The sequence below is a fragment of the Gobio gobio genome, assembly GCF_949357685.1.
Source record: "Gobio gobio genome assembly, chromosome: 2".
In the NCBI taxonomy this organism is placed as follows: Eukaryota; Metazoa; Chordata; class Actinopteri; order Cypriniformes; family Gobionidae; genus Gobio; species Gobio gobio.
In genome coordinates, this window is record NC_137098.1 from 22,810,922 (window position 1) to 22,836,629 (window position 25,708).

At 44.3% G+C, this 25,708-nt stretch overlaps 1 protein-coding gene across 1 annotated transcript in view; it reads left to right on the forward strand.

The window, feature by feature from the left end:
- col25a1 (collagen type XXV alpha 1 chain) overlaps positions 1-25,708 on the forward strand; it is a gene marked incomplete at its 3' end in the record, with an annotated part of 823,527 nt that overhangs the window by 656,603 nt on the left and 141,216 nt on the right. The window contains exons 13-14 of the mRNA XM_079803471.1: positions 303-347; positions 801-827. Coding sequence (XP_079659597.1) covers positions 303-347; positions 801-827 — 72 coding nt within the window. The remainder of the gene's footprint in view (positions 1-302; positions 348-800; positions 828-25,708) is intronic.

Consider the following 25,708-nt stretch of genomic DNA (forward strand, 5'->3'; position numbering starts at 1 on the left):
ATAAATCAACTTGGCAACAAAAGCCATTTCAGAACATGCACACACACATACATATATATATATATATATATATATATATATATATATATATATATATATATATATATATATATATATATATATATATATTATGTCTCAAAAGACTGGAAAATGTAAAGATAAAAGTAGCATTATCGCTCAGCCCTATTAACTGTCATGTCCATGGCTTTTGATTGTGGGATGTTTTTATCAATGTGTAAGAAGTGACTTATTTTTAGAGAGATGGGGTGAATAGGTCACTTTGTGTGTTCTGTCATTTGTAGGGAGATATGGGTACGCCAGGATTAGATGGAATCCCTGGCGTCAAGGTTTGTGGCACATGTTGTGCACGATTTCATTAGATCAAGAGATTGATTATAGAAAACTATACTCATTATGAATTCCATTGAGATAATGGCTACATTTTTTAAATCAGTAGATTATCTCATTATTAGATAAAATTATCAAATATCAAATACCATGGCCATATCATTTAATATCATAAAATGCACGTTTGTCATCCTATGTTATTTGATCTATAAAAAGTTATATGCCCATGTCCTTAGATGATATGTTGTGTTTTCAGTGTATGTATTAGGCCTAAAGCTGTTGTGGGAGTGAGTAAGGTGTGTTTTAAATGGATACATTCCATGTTCATCATCTTAAATTAAAATAAATTTAACCCCAGATGTGATCTGATCGAGCTGGACTCTTTGGTACACCCTAATCCTTGAGTTTCTAGCCTTTATATATTTAACACTGCTTAATTTATTTTCCATCAGGGTGACAGAGGTGAACATGGTGAGAAGGTAAAACATGTTTTTTCTCTAACAGTTAACTGATAATATGTCAGTGGTGTTTTGTTTAGCAGGTGTTGGGGACAACAGTTTAGGACCCAAGACAAGATGTGAGGAATGAAGACCAAGAGTCAGAAGTGCGATTAATTAAAGAAAGATTTTACTGAAGAATAGTTTGCAGTTTTATCAGCAGAATCCAGCTTCAGGTCTAACAAGGAGTTTGTAGGCCCGCTCTGCGTACATTCAATAATCACACTCAGTTCTCAACACAATTATACTCTTTTCAAGGTCTAGCTACGTCATTACTGCAGGTTAATTGTTTCTGATTGGCTAAGAGAAAATAGATAATAAATAATCATAGTACATTTCCACACATTGGCTGATAAGCAGAAGCATATCTCCATCGATCAACCTGCCAACGCTGGAACCCCAGAATTAGGCTGGAACCCAGAATTGTGACCTTCCAGGTTGTAAATAGGCACCGGCAGGTCTCAAGCAGAATACCAGTTCCATTTCAGTCGGTCATGTGTTGGAATGTCACATAAGTTATGGGGAATGGCATGTGAGCCCAATCACTTTCGAGTGTAAATTAAATGAGCCAATGCACATTGGCGGTCGAGATTTGCATCTCGTGCCCGCCTCACAGCGCAGGTATAAATATGGAAGCAAATACACACACCTTTGTCTTTCACTTCGGAGCCGAATAAGTTCTGCAGTCTCCTGAAGATTGTTAACTATGATTGTGGGAAGTTTTTTTTGTATGCGGCCAGTGTTGGTGTGATGGCACAAGACAGCGGTGGTAACGAGCTCAATGACAGCTCAAAACTGCTGTTTTCACAGCATCTACGAGGAGGCTTCAACGAGCGCTGTTTATACAGCTGAGTAAGGTTCGGTGAGGGCGTTCCTTAGTGAGTACGTACAACAGTAACAATACACTGCGGGAACATGACCATCGCGATGCTGTGGTCGAGACTCACATACCTCATGGGAGGTGGAGTCCCCTTACCTGTGCCCCGATCTAGTTCCGCTTTTGGTCCCCAGAAGAGGGCTACTTCAACGAATAGCCAGGGTGACCTGAGGATCACAGTGAGGGCTTCCCCGCCAAGTAAATCTCTGTGGCTCCCTCACTCCCGCACATCACGGGTTGTATAGCTTCCAGTGGAGCGCGCTGATCCCCCTCATGGGCGTCCAGTCGTTTCGTTTGGGGCTCCCGCTGACGAACAGATGTCGATCGCTGCATCGGAGGGGGAGCTTCAGTCATCTGGAGATGAAGACTCGGGGAGAGTGGCGTTGCCCAAGCATGATCCAGAATAGACAGCCATGTTATCCTGGGCCGCTGAGAGGTTCGGGCTCGACTGGAGGCCTCCACCGTGTCCCAAACCCTCAAGGTTGACTGGTTTCTCTGGGCGGCCCGCGACGCAAGTCAAGTCAACTTTATTTATATAGCGCTTTATACAATGCATATTGTTTCAAAGCAGCTTCACAGTATTAAACAGGAAAATAATGCAGCAGAATTTGATTCGGCTGTACAGCCGCTCTGGAGAAAACGGTGATGTCATCTAGTTTGTTTCAATTATCATATAGTGATGTGGGCAGATCAGTAATTTAGTTGATGCATTTAATTTACTTTAGTAATTACATTTATTTGGATATTTAGTTGAAAATTTTGTGTCCCCAACTGAGCAAGCCAAGCCAAAGGCGACAGTGGCAAGCAACCAAAACTCCATCAGGTGGCATAATGGAGAAAAATAAACCTTGGGAGAAACCAGGCTCAGTCGGGGTGCCAGTTCTCCTCTGGCCAATTAACAAACACATCGCTGGAAACGTGAGGATGCCGTGTCGGTGAGGCAATTTAAGGGGCAGTCTAATTGACACGGTCTCTACAGACACTTCAGGGATGCGTTGGTCATGTCTGGGCGCAGGTCCACCATCTGATCTGGATACGGCCCAGATCCAGCTGACTGCATTAAACCTCGGGATAAACAGAGAGACTAACATTAGCGCAGATGCCATTCTTTTTATGATGTAATGAGTACATCAGGCAGGGCTGTACAGTGCGACAAAAAAAACGGTATGTGCGATGAATATATTTACCCCAGTAGCACGCGTGCGATACAGTTTAGCATGTGAGACAGAGCTCGTTTGAGTGAAGGGAGAATTTGTTTTGTGCTCCTGTGAGATTAATCTAGGGCTGCACGATTGACTGAAATTAAACCAAAATCGAGATTTGTCTTTGTGAAATTATGAAAATCGCTTAAATTTTTAAATAAATAAATATATGTGTAGATGATGCGCAGCACTGTTCAGGGCAATCGGTTCGCAATAAATGCTGCTCTATTTCTGCATGCACTGTGACATGGAGTCCTTGGCATTTTAGTGCCATGAAATTTTTTGCATGAAAAATTACTAATGTAAAAGCTGTCAATCGCGGGCTCGGTACGCACCGGTGTACCCGAGACTAGGCCTATCTGAAAGAGGTGGCACTCGAACTGTGCCGCGATTCACATGAATGTGAAAGCAACTCGGACTCGGTGCGCATTTGTTCAGGAAGAAACGTAACCTGCATATGTGTTTTAGCATATTAGTTTAGCATATTGAATATTTAGTTCAGTAAAACACATGTAAGGGATGATGGTGTTGATGATTTACCTTGGATACGAGTGTATTCGCATATGCGTGTAATCAGGGCAACAAATGAACTTCATGCGACGCACATACAGTAAACCCAAGTGTCGTTTACTCAGCTGCGCATAAAACACAATATATTTACGGCAGTGTGTTTTCTATCATCCGCCGTGCACATTTTTGATGACGTAAGATGGACAAGTGCACCAGGGTTCGATAGAATCAAGTTGAGTGTGAAACCAGACCAGCGCTGCGGGGGGCGCCGGGAAAAATTGCGTTTGGACATGACCACAGCAAACGTGCCCAGTGTTAAAGCCCCCTTAATGTGCATTAGAAAAAGCAACAACCTCTTTCCAAACTTGTAATGAGAAGCGTTTACAAACCTGTTGTCCAACAAAAGAGAACATTTAATCGAGCGTTTGAAATAACGTACTTTTGTAATCTGACAGGCTTCACATCACAGAATGAGGCAGAAATTATATTATTTTATAATATTCTGTAGTACAGTGATAGATTCACGGTGTTGAGACGTGTACAGTACTTTTTTTCTTTCCCAGTGAATACATAAGATAAAATAAGACAAAAATTAAGACATTAGTCACACATTTATTTATCACAATTTAATATTTTATTATAAAACCTTAGACCTTTCTAAAGATATATGTTTTCTGTAAAATATATTTATTATAATTGTTATTATTATTTTTATTCTTAAATATTTGTATTGTATAGCACTTTTTGCATTTTTCAGACATGGTAACAGACGTTTAATACATGTGCTACAATTCTGTGGGCTGTGCTACAAAACTTTCAACCTCTGTAGCAAAAAAAGTTAACGTACAGCCCTGCATCAGGTGTTATGGGAAGTGTTCCCAGTTCCAACTGACCTAGTTAATGCAGCCTAACAATCAATTACAACTTTTGTGTGTATGCCATAGTAAAGAGATATGTTTTAAGTCTAGATTTAAACTGACAGAGTGTGTCTGCTTCCCGAACAATGCTAAGAAGCCATTTCCAGAGTTTAGGTGCTAAATAGAAAATGGATCGACCGCCTGCAGTTGATTTTGATATTCTAGGTATTATCAACTGGCCAGAATTTTGAGACCGCAATAGACGTGATGGAGTATAATGTGTTAAGAGCTTGCTCAAGTACTGGGGAGCTAAACAATTTAGTGCTTTGAAGTAATAAGCAAGATTTTAAAATGTATGTGATGTTTAATAGGGAGCCAGTGCAGTGTTGACAGAACCGGGCTAGTATGGTCTTACTTCCTGGTTCTAGTAAGAACTCGAGCTGCTGCATTTTGGACCAGCTGGAGTTTGTTTATTAAGTGAGCAGGGCAACCACCCAGTAGAGCATTACAAAAATTTAGCCTTGAGGTCATGAACGCATGAACTAACTGTTCAGCATTTTGCATTGAAAACATATGCCGTAATTTAGATATATTTTTAAGATGGTAGAATGCAGTTTTACAGATGCTAGAAACATGGCTCAAATTAAATATTGATATCAAAGAGCACACCCAGGTTCCTAACTGAAGACGAGGACTTGAAAGAGCAGCCATCAAGTGTTAGACAGTCTCCTAGGTTACTACTTGAAGAGATTTTTTATTAAAAAATATTTTTTTTCTGAATTGATTTGCAGGAAATTACTAGTCATCCAATTTTTTATTTCAGCAATGCATTCCGTTAATCTTGTGAATTGGTAAGTTTCTTCAGGGCGTGAAGAAATATAGAGCTGAGTATCGTCAGCATAACAATGACAACTAACGGCATGCTTCCTAATGATATCTCCCAGTGGTATGTACAGGGTGAAAAGCAATGGTCCTAGCACTGAGCCTTGCGGTACTCCATACTGAACTTGTGATCGGTGTGATATCTCTTCATTTACTGCTACAAACTGATAACGGTCAGATAAGTATGATTTAAACCATGCCAATGCAATTCCACTAATGCCAACATCATTTTCGAGTCAAAGGTCAAAAGAATGTTGTGGTCGATAGTATCAAATGCAGCGCTAAGATCGAGTAACACTAATAGAGAGATACAACCACGATCGGATGATAAGAGTAAATCATTTGTAACTCTGATGAGAGCAGTCTCAGTACTATGATACGGTCTAAATCCTGACTGGAAATCCCAACAGACACCATTTCTTTCTAGAAAGGAGCATAATTGTGAGGACACTGCCTTTTCTAGCATTTTTGACAGAAAGGGTAGATTTGCGATTGGCCTGTAATTGACTAATTCTGTAGGATCCAGTTGCGTTTTTTTAATAAGTGGTTTAACCTCTTAACCGGATTGAGGGCGCATTCGTCCTCAAGCTTTATTTGTTTAAATTAGCTCAAATGACTGTCAGATGTAAGTAATTACAAGTGACAAACTGTACATCATTTAAAAGATCTAAGAGTCAAGCTTCCATTTTTTGCGTTGGTACCGTTTGATTGTAATATGAGCCTCAGCTGCTCTCATTCATAAAAAACTCCTCTATTCTCGTCACGAAGACTCGCAACAAATCAACATCCCTCAGGGCTTTTAGTTCAAAAGTGTGCAGATGAGGAGAAATATTGATAGATTCTCATATGTCTGTGTCAAATTTCTAAACAGAGGACTATTTTTTTATTCAATACTTCCTCAAAATGCGCAGATGTAGCCTAATCATGACCGATGGAGACTCTTATGTGTTTTCAATTCATACTGGCAGCCGGAGGCACATATATGGCACAGAAAGACGAAGAAGATACTATGTGCCATAGTAGAAGTCCATAATAAAAGCTTCCTGAGATCGCGAAACATGCAAATAGAGACATTTGAAGACAATAAACACACAATCGCGACGATGTATGGTTTGTCTGTGTTCTTTATACCATGTTGGGTGTATTCATAATAGATTATATTTATAATGCAATGCTATTCGACATAGCTTTTATCAATATGCAGAATATTGTAAAATTATATATTTTCTGTCTGATTTTTTGATCCGAAGCCAAATGAGACCACAGAAGGTTATTTAAAACATCCCACTTGTGATATAAAGTAATTTTGGAGAAAAAACATGGTTTTAATCTTTATTGTATTTTGATTGTGCTAAGCTAACATGCTAGCTAGCCAATGCACCTACCACCTGGGCAAATACGTTCTTTTTATTAATAATTTTGAATAGACTGAAATGAAAAACCAACTGAAATGTTTCTATTGTCAACAATGGCATTTGAGGCACTTTAGAAGGTGAAGTGAGAAGTTTGATCATAAATGAGGTTTGAATAGAACAGTTTGAATAGAGAGTCGTCAGTGATTACAATGAAGACAAAAGAATAAGATAACTAGCCGCCATAACCTGGCCAGAGTGGTGTGAAAGTGTTCTGGGGAGACTGAAACTGAATGGGCAGTTTGCACCTCAAAACAATAGAGACAATAAACTAGGGCTGCAGCTATCGATTCTTTTTGTAATTGATTAATCTAGCACTTAATCAATCGATTAATCGGATAAAAAAAAAATTCCCGTGTTTTTAAACAACCAAAACAAATAATGCATAACGAAAATGAAGAGGAAAAGCAATTGAATTTGGTACAGCAGAAATACATATTCATTTTTAATAGAACGCTGCATTTGACTTGCATCACTTGCATTGCGGTGCATTTTAGGTGAAGCACCCGTTCGAAAGATCGCATCACATCACGTCCCGGTTTATACAGTGAAATTATTGTTGCGTGGCTACATAAACGTTTAAGCATATGTGATGCATTGCCACGATTGGTCTGACTGGCGCGAGAGAGAGGAGGGTGCATGCGTGTGTGTGTGTGTTACTGATTTTCTACTATTAAAGTTGGAATTTTTCCAACAAATGCAAAAAGTGCATTTCTTTGTGATTTTAAAATACTTGAAGGAAACGGTTCACTTTCAGCAGTTATTGTCTATGGGACAGATTTATGTTTGTTGTACATCAGATACAGATACATTAACACAGTAGTAGACCTACATTACATTTATTTTGATGCATTAATGAGAGAGTGATTGTGTGTGTGAATTACTCATTCCGTCTCTATTCATTATGAAGCTGTGGTTTGTAATTACTTCAAAGGTATTCAAATGTATGCCTATAACGGTTGAGTTGAGTTTCTAAGCTACTTTAGTGACTTTACTTTAGTTACAGGACGGCGTTGACACTGCGTTTCTGCGCAGCTCTCCGCGCGCGATCTTCACGTGAAGAGGTCTGCCTTCAGGGCGCGCGCTCGTTGTCAAAGACGGCTCAACTCTCCGTGTCACAGAAAAAAACTGAGCACTGAACGGATACGTTTTCCGTATTGTTGTTTTTGAATAGTGCACAATCGCTTCAATGTTCAAACTGGCAAGGCTTTAAAAGCATTTACTTGACAAACTTTATGAGGACGAAAGTGAAAGCGATATCTCTTCGGGGCTTGTGCGCGCCGCGCGCGCGCGTGTGTGTGTGTGTGTGTGTGTGGCAGCTATACGAACGGTGATCAACTTACATAAACTGTGTAAAACATGCAGTTACTATAGTGATTCTGGGCATCTAGAATCTAAACTAAATTCAAAATGTATCACGCGCTATGGTGTGCTTCCTGAACACTGAACAGCGGCCCGTGTGAATCAGATCCCTGCGCGTATTGTGCGCGTCATAGGAATTTAACGAGGCTTCGAGGCAGAATTTTTGCCTCGAGGAATTTTTGTAATCGAGTTAATCGATGAATCGTTTCAGCCCTACAATAAACTGAATGGTTGCTCAGAAGAGATGGCAATAAACATCAGTTAACATTTTAGAGAAATCTCTAAATAAAATCATATGACATGATCTTGAAAAACATTTAATAAAATTCAGAGTTTTAGACTTATCATCTTCAGATTTGAAATATAACATGGTCAGACATGTGGCTTCAGTTATATAGCTTATTATAGCTATTTTTGATTATGAAAATAATTATAATTTTGTGAGAAAAGTGTCTGCTTTCAAATGACGCCATACTTATGATTTTAGTGCAAAGGAATCATTAACTGTAGGGCTGGGCGATATGGCCAAAATTTCATATCCCGATATAGCTCATTTGATATCCCGAAAAAGATATACATAACGATATAGCAATTTTTCTGTTAATTCAGTTTATGAATATAGTCTATACAAAATTGCAATGTGGAAATTCAGTTTGAAATGATATACAAAACAAATAAAGGTAGTATGAACTAAATTTTTATTTTATTTAGAACCTTTTTTTCAAGCAAGACTGTTGGTAAAGTTAACACCTGCCACTAAAATATTTCAACATATAGCAGCAGCCAACTTTTAACAGTAACACCACCCAGACTTCTCTTGCAGCATCATGTAGGTGTAAAGATGTTTCCAAGTAGTATTCTTATAGAGCAGGCAATAGAAAGCAACCACAAATATTGATAATGGCCTGTCTATTCCTATTGGATATAAAAAAGTAACAAACTGAAAACCTCTCAGGTTTAAAGAGCATGGTGCAGGGCAAAATACCAAACGTAAACTTCAAAGTTTAAAGTGCAGCAGCCACAAAGTCAGCCTCAATATATTTTTTACAAAATCCAACAAGTGAAAAAAAAAAAACTTTCAAGTTTGAATGGTAGCAGCAAACAAAAGTAATACAGGCCTGCTGTCATAGCCCCTAAAAATAAATGTTGGTTATAAAATACTACACACCGAGCCTTTTAAGTTTAAAGTGCAGCAGCCACAAAATCAGCCTCAATATAATTTTACAAAATCCAACAAGTGAAAAAAACCTTTCAACTTTGAATGGTAACAGCAAACAAAAATAATACAGGCCTACAGTCCTAGCCCCTAAAATAAATGTTGGTTACAAAATACTACACACGGAGCCTTTAAGTTTAAAGTGTAGCTGCACAATGATTAGAATATTTAAGAGGTAAACCAAAGTACTTCAAGTAGGATGGGTATGAGAACATAAAGATTTGCCAAATCTAAGGCTTCTACAGGTTGAGTGCGAGGAATACAAGCTGGTCAACTCTTGCTGGTTTCAGTGCTGACCTCTGGCATGGCACAATGTTCCCACTTGCACTGAAAGCCCGCTCTGATGGGGAACTTGTGGCAGGGATACATAAATATTTCCTCGCAAGCTTGGCCACTAGGGGAAAATGTACCTCATTTCTCTTCCACCATTTCAGTGGTTCTGTGTCTGAACCTGCTTCCATTAGGAGATAGAGGCTTAGCTCCTTTTCAATTGACTCTCTGTTTGAAAGTGGAGCCACTTGGCTTGGCTTTGCTGATGTTTTAAAGTAGCTGCTCAAACTCTTCTTTTTCTTCTTAGCAGGAACCTCCTCTTGCTCATCCTGACCTACGGCAGTGACTGATGGAGCTGATAGAGGGACTGCCTCTGTTTGTTCAGCCACCAGCTTCTGTAGCTCTGCAGCAGCTCTTGTTTTGATGTAATCCACCCTCTCTTGTTTGATGTATGTTGTTTTGAATCGAGGGTCGACAAGAGAAGCAATGTCAAGCAGGTCCTGGGTTGTCTGGTCATCATACTTTTCATTTAAGTATTTTAGTATGCCCTCTTTTATAGTCGTGGTGAGCTCAGTGTCGCCATCCTGATGCTTGAGTATTTGGTTGTTGAACAGATGGAGGACGGGTTTCAAGTAGGAAACACTTGGGTAAAGCTCCCCAGACAAGGCATCTGTAAACTCCTTGAGAGGACTCAGTGCCTTGTTCATGGATTCCAGAACGTCCATATCCTGCCAAGTTGGGACCAGGTGACGTGTTTTTTTGTCGGCACTGAGAACTTGTGAGAGAGCTTTCTCCTGCTCGATCACCCTTTCAACCATTGCTTGCATAGAGCCCCACCTCGTAGGGGTTTCTGTGATTAGCTGATGAGGCGGCAAGGGTGGATTTTGATCTGCTTGAGCCTTGGCCAGCTCCCGTCTTCTTTTCCATGAATTGGAGAAGGCAGCCACAATCTTCTTGCAGACGCCGACTGCTCGTTCCACCTCCCTTAGTTTCACACTCCTCTCTGTGTATATAAAGGAGAGGTAAATGTATGATTGTGTACTTTTTAACATGACAGTGTACACTACAGGACTAGTAAAAAGTATTAGTTAATTATATTTTATAAATTAATTTATATAAATCGCATAATGTGGATTTTCATCTCACAGTTACAATTTTTTAAAACCGCGCAATTCTGTCACATAAAAAGACGTATCTTATGATTATGACATTTGTATTCCATAACTTTGATTTCATCTTCCTATAGTTTTTATAATTATGCTACAGTGCGCCCATTTCACTCGCATATGCGAGTAAATATTTCGGCGTGCGAACGTGGAAAAATATTTGGGTGCACTTGTGCGAGTGACGGCATTTTTCTATAGAAACAGCTGCAAATACATCATAATGAGGAGTGGCAGATTAGGACAGAATTGTAAATGCAACGCATATGTTTGTTCATTAAAATGTATGAATTTTTAGCATTTAGTTATTTATTTGTAATAAACACTTTAAGTGGGCTATTTAAAAATTGTTATTTATATGTTAAATTATCTTTTTAAAACAAGCGCAGAGTGTTAATTTTGTGTGTGTGTCGAAAGAATTTGTCCGCAGCTGCTCAAAGAAAAAAAAAAAAAACACCCCACTGTCAGTGTTTTTAAGGAACAGGCAATATGTAAAATATAGCAGGAGACATTTGAATTGTTTACTAATTCGGTAAAACAGTTATTTTTTATGTCAGTGTCTGTCAACTAGACAGATGAAGTTGACGACTCGCGATCTTCGCAGCGCCATCAGAGAGAGAAATGCACATTTCATACGAATTGCATAAGCAGCGCAGTCTGCTTTCTTTAGTTTTGAATTGTTCTGCCTAAAAGTAGACATTTCAAGCTATCTATATGTCTCAGGTCTGTGAGGCAATAGGCTACCTTATAGGCATACACTGAGTTTCAGTTCATTATGAGACGAGCTCCAGGTTCGCCAGCGCCTCCGTGTCCGGATTATCTATTTTCTAATAGCCTATATTTAGCCTACTTCTTATTAAATCCAGACAATTTGTTGATGAAACATCGATTAAAATTAAGATACAATTAATAAAAAGCGAAATTAAATTTAAAGACAGACTTTGTGCTTTCAGTTTGAAGTCTCTTCTGTGAAAGTTTTAAAACATTATTTTAGTGCCGCTTTAGAGCGCTCACGTCCGTAGGCGGAGAGCTAGCGGAGTGTTGAGGTGCCTTCAGGACAGGTTTGGGAACCACTGCTCTAAGGTATTACTGACTGTGTACTGAAATATATTTGTATTATTTTTATATCGATTTAGAGATTAAGCACTCACCAATAGCTAGATGAAGACGGTGGCCAAAACACTGTAGGCGTGTCATTTCATTCAGCTGAAGGGCAAGGATGTTGTTGGTCAAGTCAAGTCAAGTCAACTTTATTTATATAGCGCTTTTAACAATGTAGATTGTTTCAAAGCAGCTTTACAGTGTTAAACAGGAAAATAATGCAGCATAATTTTATTCAGCTGTATAGCCATTCTGGAAAAAACGCTGATGTCATCAGTTCATTTCAATTATCATACAGTGACAGTGTGGGCTTTAGATCAATAATTCGATCAGTAATTTAGTTTAAATGGTTAATTTAGTTTATTAATTAGATTTATTTCAATGTTTAGTTGAAAAATTGAGTGTCCCAAACTGAGCACGCCAAGCCAGAGGCAACAGTGGCAAGGAAACCAAAACCCCATTAGGTGACCTAATGGAGAAAAATAAACCTTGGGAGAAACCAGGCTCAGTCAGGGTGCCAGTTCTCCTCTGGCCAATTTACAAACAGCGTATTATTATTATTATTATTCTGGCAGCTTTACAGCTCAGAGGTCATAATAGATCGGAATATTCGAGGGACCGGGGGCAACAATTGGTGGCATTGTCAGTGGTGACAAGGCGATCCTCTTGCAGTCCCCAGAATTGAAGAGATTCTCTGAGTCCTTTGGCTAGCATTTCTCCAGTGTGGTCTTCCGTGAAATAACTTGTCTGTAAACAGCGGCTGCAGAGGTTCCAATCTTGGTTGATAAAGTGTGCCGTCAGGCTCATATATGGATGTGTCGTTCGGCTCGACCACATATCTGTAGTTGTAGCGTAGAATATCCCCTTGTGAATCTCTGCCTCCACTTTGGCCCAACATGCATCATATAAATCAGGTAACACAACTTTAGTAATGTGTTTTCGGCTGGGCATTTCGTATCTCGGATCGAGTGTTTGCACCAACTCACAAAACCCGCGTTTCTCGACCGTGTAGATTTTTGCAGATATGCTTGGCAACAGCAGAAGTGATCTGCTTCCATCTGCGGGAGCTATGGCTTTATGGTGTGCCACGCGTAAAAGCCTGTTGCAGCGTTTGTGTCTGGAGTTTGTTTTGAGCGCTTATGCCACCACTCGACGCTGCTTTTGCAGTTTTTGCTCGTTGACTCTCTCTGTATTCTTTTTCGTGGTTCTTGCGCAGGTGATAAAATAAATTAGTAGTGTTGGAATCCGTTGTTGGCACTGGGAGCCAGCAAACTTTACAAACAAATGTTGTCTGGTGTAAGTCGTTCTTCTTATATCCAAACCACGTCCATGCAACAGAAGTCGCCCCTCTTTTAGGTACAAGCTCCTCGGTTTGGGTTGGCTGGTCATCTTGTTGAGAATTATCCTGGTCTGAACCTACTACCGTCTTCCTCCATGTTTGTTTATGTATTGGAGCGTGCATGGGCATGCCGTGGCGTGAGGTGCATCTTGACGTAAAATTCTGCCGTAAACGCCTTATAGTGGCGTAAACGATAGAGCCTTATATAAAACGATAGACATTTTCTATTGTCCAGACGATATATTTCGTCATATCGCCCAGCCCTAAAATAACTGTAACAGTTTTAGTCTGATTATGCCATTTCTTAGGATTTTTTCAAAAGCGTGGGTGCAGGCTTACAGGTTAATAGCCAACTTAAAAGTTTTCAGAACATATCCTAATGTCAAGGATGAATTAATGATATTAAGAAGAGGATCTATGACCCCTGGAAGCATCTCTTTCAGTAGCTTAGTCGGTATAGGGTCGAACATACAAGTTTTTGATTTTGATGATTTAACGAGTTTAGACAATTCTTCTTCTCTTATAGCAGTGAATGAGTGTAATTTTTCCTCAGTGACACTACAATGCTCTGTCTGATATGATACTGTAGTAGATAGCTGCATGGTTATAATTTTTTTCCTAATATTATCAATCTTACACGTAAAGAAGTTCATAAAGTCATTACTGCTGTGCTGTTTACAAACATCAGAAGTTGAAGCTTTATTTTTGGTTAATTTAGCCACTGTATCGAATAAATACCTAGGGTTGTGTTTGTTTTCTTCTAAGAGAGTCGAAAAATAAGCAGATCCAGCAGTTTTTACAGTCTTTTTGTATTCGAGCATGCTCTCTTTCCACGAAATGCGAAAAACCTCTAGTTCTCTTACGAGAGGTTCTCTCGTATTGCGTAAGTTCCTTACGCTACGGGGAAGTATTCTTTCTTCGAGATTTCTGAAAAACCCAAAATTATCCTTAATTTTGTAACATTGTCAACGCAGTGCGGCAGCCTGGCAGACCATAGCAGGCTATTCCAGCGTGCTATTGGCTGCTCTGCTGGCAACTGCAGCAGCCTATCGGTGAGCCCGCGTGACGTGGCGACCAATGAAGTTCCTGGCTTCTGGCACCTGGCTTCATTTGCCTACAGGTGGGGCGTGGCCACGTGTATATAAGCAGGGCTCACGGGCTGCATATTTGATTTTCTTTTCTTCAGCGAAGCCCTTCGCATCGCTGGATCTGGAACCCGCCGTCGTGACCGCGCAGACAAGCAAGCAGAGGACAGCGCCTGAGGAAGCCGGCAGCATCGCGCCACCTTCAGCCATCCGTGCCTGCTCTGCTATCCGGCAGCCCATATCCTTTACGCTCAAGTTTTGTCGCCGCTGCGTCACACTTTTCACAAAAAGAGCCGAGCGTTTGATGCAAAATGTCTCGTTCCACCTGCGGCTCGTGTCACGCGCAGCTCAGCTCCGTGGACCGCCATGTGATCTGCGCTCTCTGCCTGGGCCGTGATCACGCCGCCGCCGCACTTCTCGCCGGCGGATGCCAGGAGTTCGAAGAACTGACGATGTCGACCCTGCGGGCTCGACTCGTCCTGTTCGACGATGATATCCCTCCAGTCCCTGCTACGCCGCGCAGAAAGAAGCGCCGCTCGCAGCGGACTCCGGAGTTCGCCGAGAGAAGCTCGCCGGAACCTATCCCGCCCGCTTCACTCTCGCCTTCCCCGCCCCCACCCCAGGCCGCCATTTCTGTTGCCGCCTCCGGGGATGAGGCGGATGTGGCCGCGGAACGCGCCGACAGCTGCTCCATCATGGCTTCCGACAGCGAGGACTGGTCTTCCGCGACCTCTTCAGTCCGGGGCTCCGGACGCTCTCGAGCGGGTGAGGACGCCGAACTTTTGCGCCTTCTTACCCGGGCTGTCGAGCAGCTAGGCCTCGAATGGGCCCCGCCCAAGGTGGCAGCGCCAAACCGACTTGACGGATGCTTCCTAAACAGTCGCCGCCGTGCGCCCACCTCCAGGACTGCACCCTTTCTGCCAGAGCTTCACGAGGAGCTCGCAAAGTCCTGGAACGCGCCATTCTCCGCGAGGGTCTCGTCTCAGGCTTCTTCGACGCTCTCACAAGTTGACGGCGCGGCTGAGAAAGGCTACAACGCTATCCCTCCGGTGGAAGAGGCGGTCGCAGCGCACCTTTGCCCGCCTTCCGGTTGGCGCTCAAAGGCTGCCCTCCCGTCTAAGGCCTGCAGAGTGACGTCATCGCTGATCGGCCGCGCTTTCGCTGCCTCCGGTCAAGCTGCGTCTGCTCTGCACTCTATAGCCGTGCTGCAAATCCTCCAAGCTAATCTCCTCCGCGACCTGGACGAGAAAAGCTGTGACGCTGAGTTAATCACGGATTTGCGAAGCGCGACGGATCTCTCCCTTCGCGCCACCAAGACCGCAGCACAGGCCCTCGGACGCTCTATGGCCTCCCTCACGGTAGCTGAGTGCCACCTCTGGCTCACGCTCGCGGACATGCGAGAAACAGAGCGCGCGGCCTTCCTAAATGCCCCGCTCTCTCCGTCTGGGCTCTTCGGACCAGCGGTCAAGGGGATCGTCGACCGTTTCTCCGAAGTGCAGAAAACGACGCAGGCCATGAACCTTTTCCTGCCTCGACGCCCCGGCGCTAGCAATAGCTCCGTTGCTCGCCGTCCTCGTGACCAGCCAGCAACGAGCTCCGCGCAGCGCCCAGCGCGGCCCCCTTCGTCTCAGCTAAGACCGAGCGGCCGCCCCAGATCGCGCTCTTCCAGCCGTGGTAAGCCGCCTCCACCTCGGGGCCCCCGGCCTAGGATCGCGCTGAAGCCCGAGCCTCCAAAGTCCTCCTAGCCAGAGGCAAGAAATGACGGTTAAGTCCTGCCGCGGCCGGACCACCGTCAAAACTCTCTTTCCTGTCAGCCCCCACCACTGTGGCTGCTGCAGATGGATTTCACGCAGCCAACGAGCCGGCAAAAACGCCTTCTCGCCTGTCAATAACCGCCGTTTTTACAGCGAACCAGAGAAATCACAAAAGTTGCATTATTTCTGGTTGCACGGCTCACGCCGTATGTGTTTCAAATGCAGTAAATGTGCCCACTTTTCTGTGTTCACCCCTGCACACAAGCACTATAAACCCCGTGTCCCCCACTCACATAAAGCGGCCACCGGCCGCTCAAGTGCTAGACTTAGGTCACGTGTCCGCTTGTTTGCGTCCACGACTAACCACCACACGCGCTGTCACACAGCCACTCTTAACCGGTCATGTTCCACGCGTAAGAGTTGTGCCCGCTCAAACGCGCTCACACTGCTGTGCAAAGGGGCTATAGAACCGGTTCCCCATTCTATGAGCGAGTCAGGCTTTTACAGCCGGTATTTTCTCGTGCCTAAAAGGGATGGGTCGCTCAGACCGATTCTGGATCTGAGGCGTCTGAACAAAGCTCTTATGAAAAGATCGTTCAAGATGCTCACGACCAAGCAGATCCTCGCGCATATTGGCCCGAGAGACTGGCTAATCTCCCTAGATTTGAAAGATGCATATTTTCAAATCAAGATAACGCCGCGTCACAGGCCATTCTTACGATTCGCCTTCGACGGCCAGGCTTATCAATACACCGTCCTTCCGTTCGGCCTGTCACTAGCACCCCGTACATTTACGAAGTGCATGGATGCGGCCCTCGCTCCTCTGAGAAATCGAGGGATGCGAGTATTGAACTATCTGGACGATTGGCTCATCCTGGTGCAGTCGGAGGCCGAGCTCCTCGCCCACAGGGCAATGCTGCTCAGCCATCTGGACAGCCTAGGGCTCACGGTCAATTGGACCAAGAGCTCATTAGAGCCCACGCAATCAACCTCATTTCTGGGTTTGAATCTGGACACTGTGGCAATGTCAGCCCGCCTGTCACCCCAACGTGCGCGCCAAGTTCGGCGCATGAAAAAACGCCTTCTCGCCTGTCAATAACCGCCGTTTTTACGGCGAACCAGAGAAATTACAAAAGTTGCATTATTTCTGGTTGCACGGCTCACGCCGTATGTGTTTCAAATGCAGTAAATGTGCCCACTTTTCTGTGTTCACCCCTGCACACAAGCACTATAAACCCCGTGTCCCCCACTCACATAAAGCGGCCACCGGCCGCTCGAGTGCTAGACTTACGTCACGTGTCCGCTTGTTTGCGTCCACGACTAACCACCACACGCGCTGTCACACAGCCACTCTTAACCGGTCATGTTCCACGCGTAAGAGTTGTGCCCGCTCAAACGCGCTCACACATTTTCGCGACCATTATGCCTCAGGCGCCACGCGCCGCGCCACACACCATTTGTTTTCCGCCCAGGGTGGCCGGAGCGATGAGTGTAGGGCCGCACACAAGCCACTCCCCGCTCGAAGCGGCAGAGATGCAGTGTGTAGGGCGGCCAGCCATCGCGAGCGATCGGCTGGCCCACAGCACAGAGAGCGCGCGCACTGCGCCCGCCCCTCCTATACAGGCCGTCAAACCCGCGAAGCGCGGCGTTTCGAGCCCGGAGGCCGTTCTATCCCGTGTGGCGCACGCGAGAGCGTGGGAAGCCATTCCAGGTGTATCAGAATGGGTGCTGAAAACAGTGAAGCACGGCTACACTCTGCAGTTCGCTCGCCGCCCTCCGCGCTTCTGTGCGCGTACAGAGACGAGAGTGAGCGAGGAAGTAGCACATCTACTTCGAGCAGAAATAGCCACGCTGCTGTGCAAAGGGGCTATAGAACCGGTTCCCCATTCTATGAGCGAGTCAGGCTTTTACAGCCGGTATTTTCTCGTGCCAAAAAGGGATGGGTCGCTCAGACCGATTCTGGATCTGAGGCGTCTGAACAAAGCTCTTATGAAAAGATCATTCAAGATGCTCACGACCAAGCAGATCCTCGCGCATATTGGCCCGAGAGACTGGCTAATCTCCCTAGATTTGAAAGATGCATATTTTCAAATCAAGATAACGCCGCGTCACAGGCCATTCTTACGATTCGCCTTCGACGGCCAGGCTTATCAATACACCGTCCTTCCGTTCGGCCTGTCACTAGCACCCCGTACATTTACGAAGTGCATGGATGCGGCCCTCGCTCCTCTGAGAAATCGAGGGATGCGAGTATTGAACTATCTGGACGATTGGCTCATCCTGGCGCAGTCGGAGGCCGAGCTCCTCGCCCACAGGGCAATGCTGCTCAGCCATCTGGACAGCCTAGGGCTCACGGTCAATTGGACCAAGAGCTCATTAGTGCCCACGCAATCAACCTCATTTCTGGGTTTGAATCTGGACACTGTGGCAATGTCAGCCCGCCTGTCACCCCAACGCGCGCGCCAAGTTCGGCGCATGGCTGCGTACTTCCGGCCGGGCAAAATCGCACCTCTCAAGCTTTTTCAGAGGATGCTGGGACGTATGGCCTCAGCTGCAGCTGTGCTCCAGCTGGGCTTAATGCGCATGCGCCCGCTGCAATGCTGGTTAAACGCCCGAGTGCCTCACAGAGCCTGGGCGTCCGGAGGCTTCAGGATCAGAGTGACTCAGGGCTGCGTGTCAGCCCTAGAGCCCTGGTTATTAGCCGATTGGTACCAGAGGGGAGTGACGATGGGAGCCATCTCACACCGCAAGGTCATCTCGACGGACGCCTCCACCACGGGTTGGGGCGCCGTTTTCGAGGGCAGATCAGCCTCGGGCCTTTGGTCGAGCGAGGAAAAACTCCTACACATAAACTGTTTGGAGATGATAGCGGTAGAGAACGCGCTCAGGCAATTTCTCCCGCTTATACGAGGACACCACGTGTTAGTCCGGTCAGACAATACCACAGTGGTGTCCTACGTGAACCGGCAGGGCGGTGTCAGGTCCAGATGTCTGGGCAATCTGACAGAACGCCTGCTCGTGTGGGCACACAGCTCGCTGCGCTCGCTGAGAGCTGCGCACGTGCCGGGCCACCTCAATGTGGGCCCGGACAAGCTGTCCAGGGGCCTCATTCTCCCAGGAGAATGGTCCCTGCACCCCCAGACAGTCCAGCTGGTATGGCGCCTGTTCGGCAGAGCGGAGCTCGACCTCTTTGCAACAAAAGAGAACGCCCGCTGCCCGACGTTTCTGTCCAAAAGCGAGGATGCGCTGTCCCAAACTTGGCCCAGCCTCCCGCTGTATGCTTTCCCGCCGATTTCCCTATTGCCCCAGGTCATAGCGAAAATCAGGGAAACGCGCCGCCCGGTGCTCCTTATAGCACCGCGCTGGGAGAACCAGATTTGGTACCCAGAGCTGGTGAAGCTGTCGCACTCACCCCCCTGGCCAGTTCCGCTGAGAGCAGACCTTCTCTCTCAAGCAGGAGAGTCAGTTTGGCATCCCCATCCAGAGCGATGGTCTCTGCATGTATGGGTGACCAACGGATACCCGTTGACCTGCCCGAAGGGGTTATGAACACGATTTCACACTCTAGAGCCCCCTCGACGAGGCGGTTATATAGTTCTAAGTGGTCGGTGTTCACTAAGTGGTGTGTTTCCAAGGGATTGGACCCACAGCAATGTGGGGTTCAGCGGGTGCTCTCCTTCCTCCAAGAGCTTTTGGAATTGGGCAGGTCCCCTTCCACGCTCAAAGTGTATGTGGCGGCTACAGCAGCATTCGCTCAGACGACGCTAGGTAGCACGCTAGGAAGGAACGAGCTCATCATCCGTTTCCTCAGAGGAGCCAGACGGATGAATCCCCCGCGGCCCCCGTCGGTTCCTATATGGGATCTGGCCTTGGTCCTAGAGGCCCTGAAGGCTCATCCCTTTGAACCGCTCGAGACTGTGGAACCAAGGTTCCTTTCGCTAAAAAACGCATTTCTGATAGCTCTGGCTTCAGTGAAACGCGTGGGGGATCTACACGCGCTCTCAGTGAGCCCGACGTGTATGGAGTTCGGTCCTAATGACTCTAAGGTCATTCTCAGACCGAGGCATGGTTATGTCCCCAAAGCGATCGGCACTCCCTTCAGGGCGCAGATTATCTCCCTCTCAGCTCTGCCAGCATCCGATGAGGGGGACGGTGGCAATATCCTCTGCCCTGTCAGGGCATTGAGGGTTTATGTCACACGCTCCGCCGCCTTCAGGCGTTCTGAGCAGCTATTTGTTTCGTTTGGTGGGCGCACTAAGGGTCTCGCCTCCTCGAAACAGACCCTGTCCAGGTGGATAGTGGACGCGATTGCAACTGCATACGCTTCCAAACACCTGCAGTGCCCGCTAGGTGTCAGAGCACACTCCACCAGAGGCATGGCCTCTTCGTTGGCTTGGGCCAGAGGGATTTCCATCCACGATATCTGTATGGCGGCAGGCTGGGCCTCCCCGTCTACGTTCGTGAGATTTTACAATCTGGAAGTTCCTGCCTGAAAGTGTTATCAGTTCAATAGGGCTGTTGGTTCTGCCCAGTGGTTCTGCGCAGACATAGCTCACATGCTGGTAGTAAGTTCGGTACTAGGCTCATGTGAATTTGAAGGAGACCGGCGGTGCCGTTCCCTCATTTACGAGACGAGCTGTTGTGAGTTTGAAGGTGACCGGCGGTGCCGTTACCTCACTCATATAACAAGATATTGTGAATTTGAAGGCGACCGGCGTTGCCGCTCCCTCATTCATGAGACAAGGTGTGGTGAATTTGAAGGAGACCGGCAGGTGCCGTTCCCTCATTCATGGGGCAGGGTGTTGTAACCACCCGTCTTAACCACCCGTCAGTTCGAATGAAGTGTCTGTATATGTGGTGGCCCGTTTTCTTTACCGGCCACCCTGCCCGAGCAGTGTTTTTTCCCCGGTTCCCTGGGATACATATGCTGTATGCGAGGCGCGCACGGCGTTGACAATATGTTCCCGTAGCGTAAGGAACTTACGCAATACGAGAGAACCTCTCGTAAGAGAACGATACTCGGTTACTTAATGTAACCTCGGTTCTCTCTAGAAGAGGGAACGAGTATTGCGTTCCTTGCCGTGCGCCCCGCGGGCTTTTACGCTTCAGAACTACGAAAACCGAATATGCAGCCCGTGAGCCCTGCTTATATACACGTGGCCACGCCCCACCTGTAGGCAAATGAAGCCAGGTGGGCGCGAAGCGCCCTCATTGGTCGCCACGTCACGCGGGCTCACGATAGGCTGCTGCAGTTGCCAGCAGAGCAGCCAATAGCACGCTGGAATAGCCTGCTATGGTCTGCCAGGCTGCCGCACTGCGTTGTTGCAAACCGCAATGTTACAAAATTAAGGATAATTTGGGGTTTTTCAGAAATCTCGAAGAAAGAATACTTCCCCGTAGTGTAAGGAACTTACGCAATACTCGTTCCCTCTTCTAGAGAGAACCGAGGTTACATTAAGTAACCGAGTATCGTTTTGTTTTCTTCCAGCTGCGCTTCATTTTTCTGGCTGTTGTTTTAAGGGCCCGAGTGTGCTCGTTGTACCATGGCATTGGGCTATTTTCTTTAATCTTCTTTAAGCGCAGGGGAGCAACTATGTCTAAAGTGCTGGAAAATAGAGAGTCAATAGTGGTAACACTTTATAATAACGTTCAGTTGTAAGTCATTTATAAGTGGTTAGTTAATGATGAACTAATCATTTACAAAACATTCATAAATGATTATCAAGTGATATGCTAACATTTTACGTATGTTTTGTAGATTCAGTTATAAGTAATTTACAAGTGATTAGTTAATGATGAACTAATAATTTACAAAACATGACTATGCATTTCATAAATGTTTAATAAATTGTTACTTTTTTGTATGTTTTGTAGATTCAGTTATAAATTATTTACAAGTTATTAGATAATGATTAACGAATAATTTACAAATCATGACTATACGATCATAAATGATTATTAAGTAATATGCTAACAAAAATAGCATATCATAAAATAATCAAACAGATCCTTAGTAAATGGTTATTAAGTTACTAGTTAATATATTATTAATCACTGAAATGTCAACGTACCATTATCTCAATAAACAATTGTTAATCATGAACAAATGATGATCAAACCATTAGTAAATGATGAGTATATAATTTATTAATGCATCGTTAAAGTTGTAAACTGGTCTGTTAAAACCAACATGGTCTCACTCCTATTCATCACATATTGACGCTTGGTCTTGGTCAGTTCATATTTCTCATTCAAATGGTACACATGACGCAATCGGTCACAAGACACACGAGAGCCAATGGCAATTTACAATCAATGCTGACCTAATGACGCAATTGGTCACAAGACCAACTACAGCCAATGCTTTCAAAGCTGACGTAACGTTTCTTCCGGCGGCAAATTTTGAAATGTTCATGATCTTCGGCGGATGGACTCGACGCTGCTGATCGCTTTTGGGGATTTACTTCACACAAACCAATCGTTTGGCCTCGGGACACTGAATGGCCTGTGGGAAGAAACTGTTCCTGTGCCTAGATGTTCTAGTGGTCAGTGATCGGAGTCGCCGTCCTGATGGTAACAGTTCAAACAGGATGTGTCCAGGGTGAGTGGAGTCTGTCATGATTTTCCCTGCTCTCTTCCTCACTCTGGAAGAGTACAGGTCCTGGAGGGTTGGCAGGGAGGCACCAATAATCCTTTCTGCAGTATGGATTGTGCGTTGTAGTCTCCTGATGTCAGATTTGGTAGCTGAACCAAACCAGACAGTGATGGAAGTGCATAAAACAGACCTCATTGTCAGCTGAGGAAGTTCAACCTCCCACAGGAACTGCTGATTCAGTTCTACTCGGCCAGCAGTTCCTGTGTTGAGCTCAAGGTTGTTATAACTGCACCAGACAGCCAGCTGTTCAACATCCAGTCTGTAAGCAGACTTGTCACCGTTTTGGATGAGGCCGATGACAGTGGTGTCGTCTGCATATTTCAGGAGCTTGACAGAGGGGTCTTTAGAAGTGCAGTCTTTGGTGTACAGGGAGAAGAGCAGTGGGGAGAGAACACACCCCTGGGGGGCGCCAGTGCTGGTAGTGAGAGTCCTGGATGTGAGTTTCCCCAGTCTCACGAGCTGTTGTCGGTCTGTCAGGAAGCCGGAGATCCACTCACTGATTGAGGATGGCATGGAGAGCTGGGTCAGTTTACCTGAGAGAAGATCAGGCATGATGGTATTGAAGGCCGAACTGAAGTCCACAAATAAGAACCTTGCATAAGTCCCAGGTCTGTCGAGATGTTGTAGGATATAATGCAGTCCCATGTTGACTGCATCATCCACAGACCTGTTTGCTCTGTAGGCAAATTGAAGAGGATCCAGCAAGGGATGCTGGATCAGTGATGTCCTTCAGGTGGGCCAGAACCAGTCTTTCAAATTACTTCATGACCACAGACGTGAGAGCAACAGGTCTGTAGTCATTAAGTCCAGTGATTTTGTTTTTTTTGGGGGACAGGAATGATAGTGGAGAGTTTGAAGCAACAGGGAACTTCACACTGCTCCAATGATCTGTTGAAGAGCTGTGTGAAGACTGGGGCCAGCTGTTCAGCGCAGGCTTTCAAACAGGCAGATGAGATGCCCTCTGGGCCTGAAGCTTTCCTAGTCTTCTGTGTTTTGAAGACTCTGGTTACGTCCTCCACACAGACCTAAGCTCCGGTTGGATGGCAGGGAGGGGAGGGGGTGCAGGAGGTAATGGGGGACGTGTGAAGTGCAGATCAGAGCGGGTGTGTGGTGTGAGACTGGGCTTTTCAAACCTGCAGTCGAATGCATTCAGATCCTCAGCCAGTTGTTGATTCTCTACAGAAAGGGGGGATGGTGACTTGTAGTTGGTGATGTTCCTCAGGCCTGTCCAGACTGAGGCAGGGTCGTTGGCTGAAAACTGGTTTCTCAGCTTTTCAGAGTAGCTTCTTTTAGCAACTCTGATCTCCATTGTCAGTCTGTTTCTGGCCTGGTTATACAAGACTTTATCCCCACTTCTGTAAGCATCCTCTTTGGCATGACGGAGCTGTTTGAGTTTCCCAGTAAACCATGGTTTATCATTAGTGAATGATAAGAATGTCCTGGTAGGAATGCATGTATCCTCACAGAAACTGATGTATGATGTTACAGTATCTGTGAGCTCATCCAGATCAGCGGTAGCAGCCAAAAACAGTCCAATCAGTGCAATCGAAGCATGCTTGTAAGTCCAGCTCTGCTTCATTAGTCCATCTTTTTACAGTCCTTAGGACAGGTTTAGCTGATATCAGTTTCTGCCTATAAATGATGCGCAAGACATTTACAAATGATGAATAGTCTACACTTTAGATTAGGGGATGCAGAAAGTGTTGTAAATGCCTTTTATACACATACAGATAATTTGTAACGGGTGAGAAAGATCTAGAAATGATGCGCAAGACATTTACAAATGATGAATAGTCTACACTTTAGATTAGGGGACGCAGAAAGTGTTGTAAATGCCTTGTATACACATACAGATAATTTGTAATGGGTAAGAAAGATCTACGAATGATGTGTAAGACATTCACAAATAATGAATAGTCTACACTTTAGATTAAGGGACACAGAAAGTGTTGTAAATGCCTTGTATACACATACAGATAATTTGTAATGGGTAACAAAGCTTTGTAAATGATTTATTCATGCGTTTACAACATCATCTATAACAAGTGTTGAACACTTTGTAGTGTGTACTTTAATGTAAATGCTGACAGCTGTCTTCTCTGACACACATGGAGTCTTCGTGCACCTGATGTGAGCTTCAGTGGAGAACACATATCTGCACTGTTGAGTGAAAGGATTAAACTTAACGCACTGCAATCCCCTGGCTTTTAAAATGTTTATTTATTTGACAACTGGTAATTTATTCTTTTAAAAAAATAGCTTTAGCATAATTGCATTTTTGTGGGTTTGAACAGACCAGATTACAACTTTAACGATGCATCAATAAATTATATACTCATCATTTACTAATGGTTTGATCATCATTTGTTCATGATTAACAATTGTTTATTGAGATAATGGTACATTGACATTTCAGTGATTAATAATATATTAACTAGTAACTTAATAACCATTTACTAAGGATCCGTTTGATTATTTTATGATATGTTTTTTTTTTTAAAGATAACTTACGGCAGATTTGTAAATCGTTAGCATATTACTTAATAATCATTTATGATCGTATAGTCATGATTTGTTTATCATTATCTGATAACTTGTAAATTATTTATAACTGAATCTACAAAACAAACCAAAAATTTTACAATTTATTAAACATTTATGAAATGCATAGTCATGTTTTGTAAATTATTAGTTTATCATTAACTAATCAGTTGTAAATTACTTATAATTGAATCTACAAAACATACATAAAATAATTAACATTTCACTTATCAATCATTTATGAACGCAGTCATATTTCGTAAATGATTAGTTAATCATTTACTAATCACTTGTAAATGACTTGTAACGGAATTTACAAAACATACATAAAATGTTAGCATATCACTTGATAATGATTCATGAATGTTTTGTAAATGATTAGCTCATCATTAACTAACCACTTATAAATTACTTACAACTGAACGTTATTATAAAGTGTTACCGATTAGGTACAAAGCAATCTTTAGTGGCGGCAGTGATAGTCCTGCCATATTTGAAGGGAAGGGACTGCTTTGCAGCCTTAGCTAAATTAACTATACATGATACTAGGTAATGATCTGAGATGTCATCGCTCTGCTGCAGAATTTCAACCGTATCAAAATTTTTTCCATGTGACAATATTAGGTCTAAAGTATGA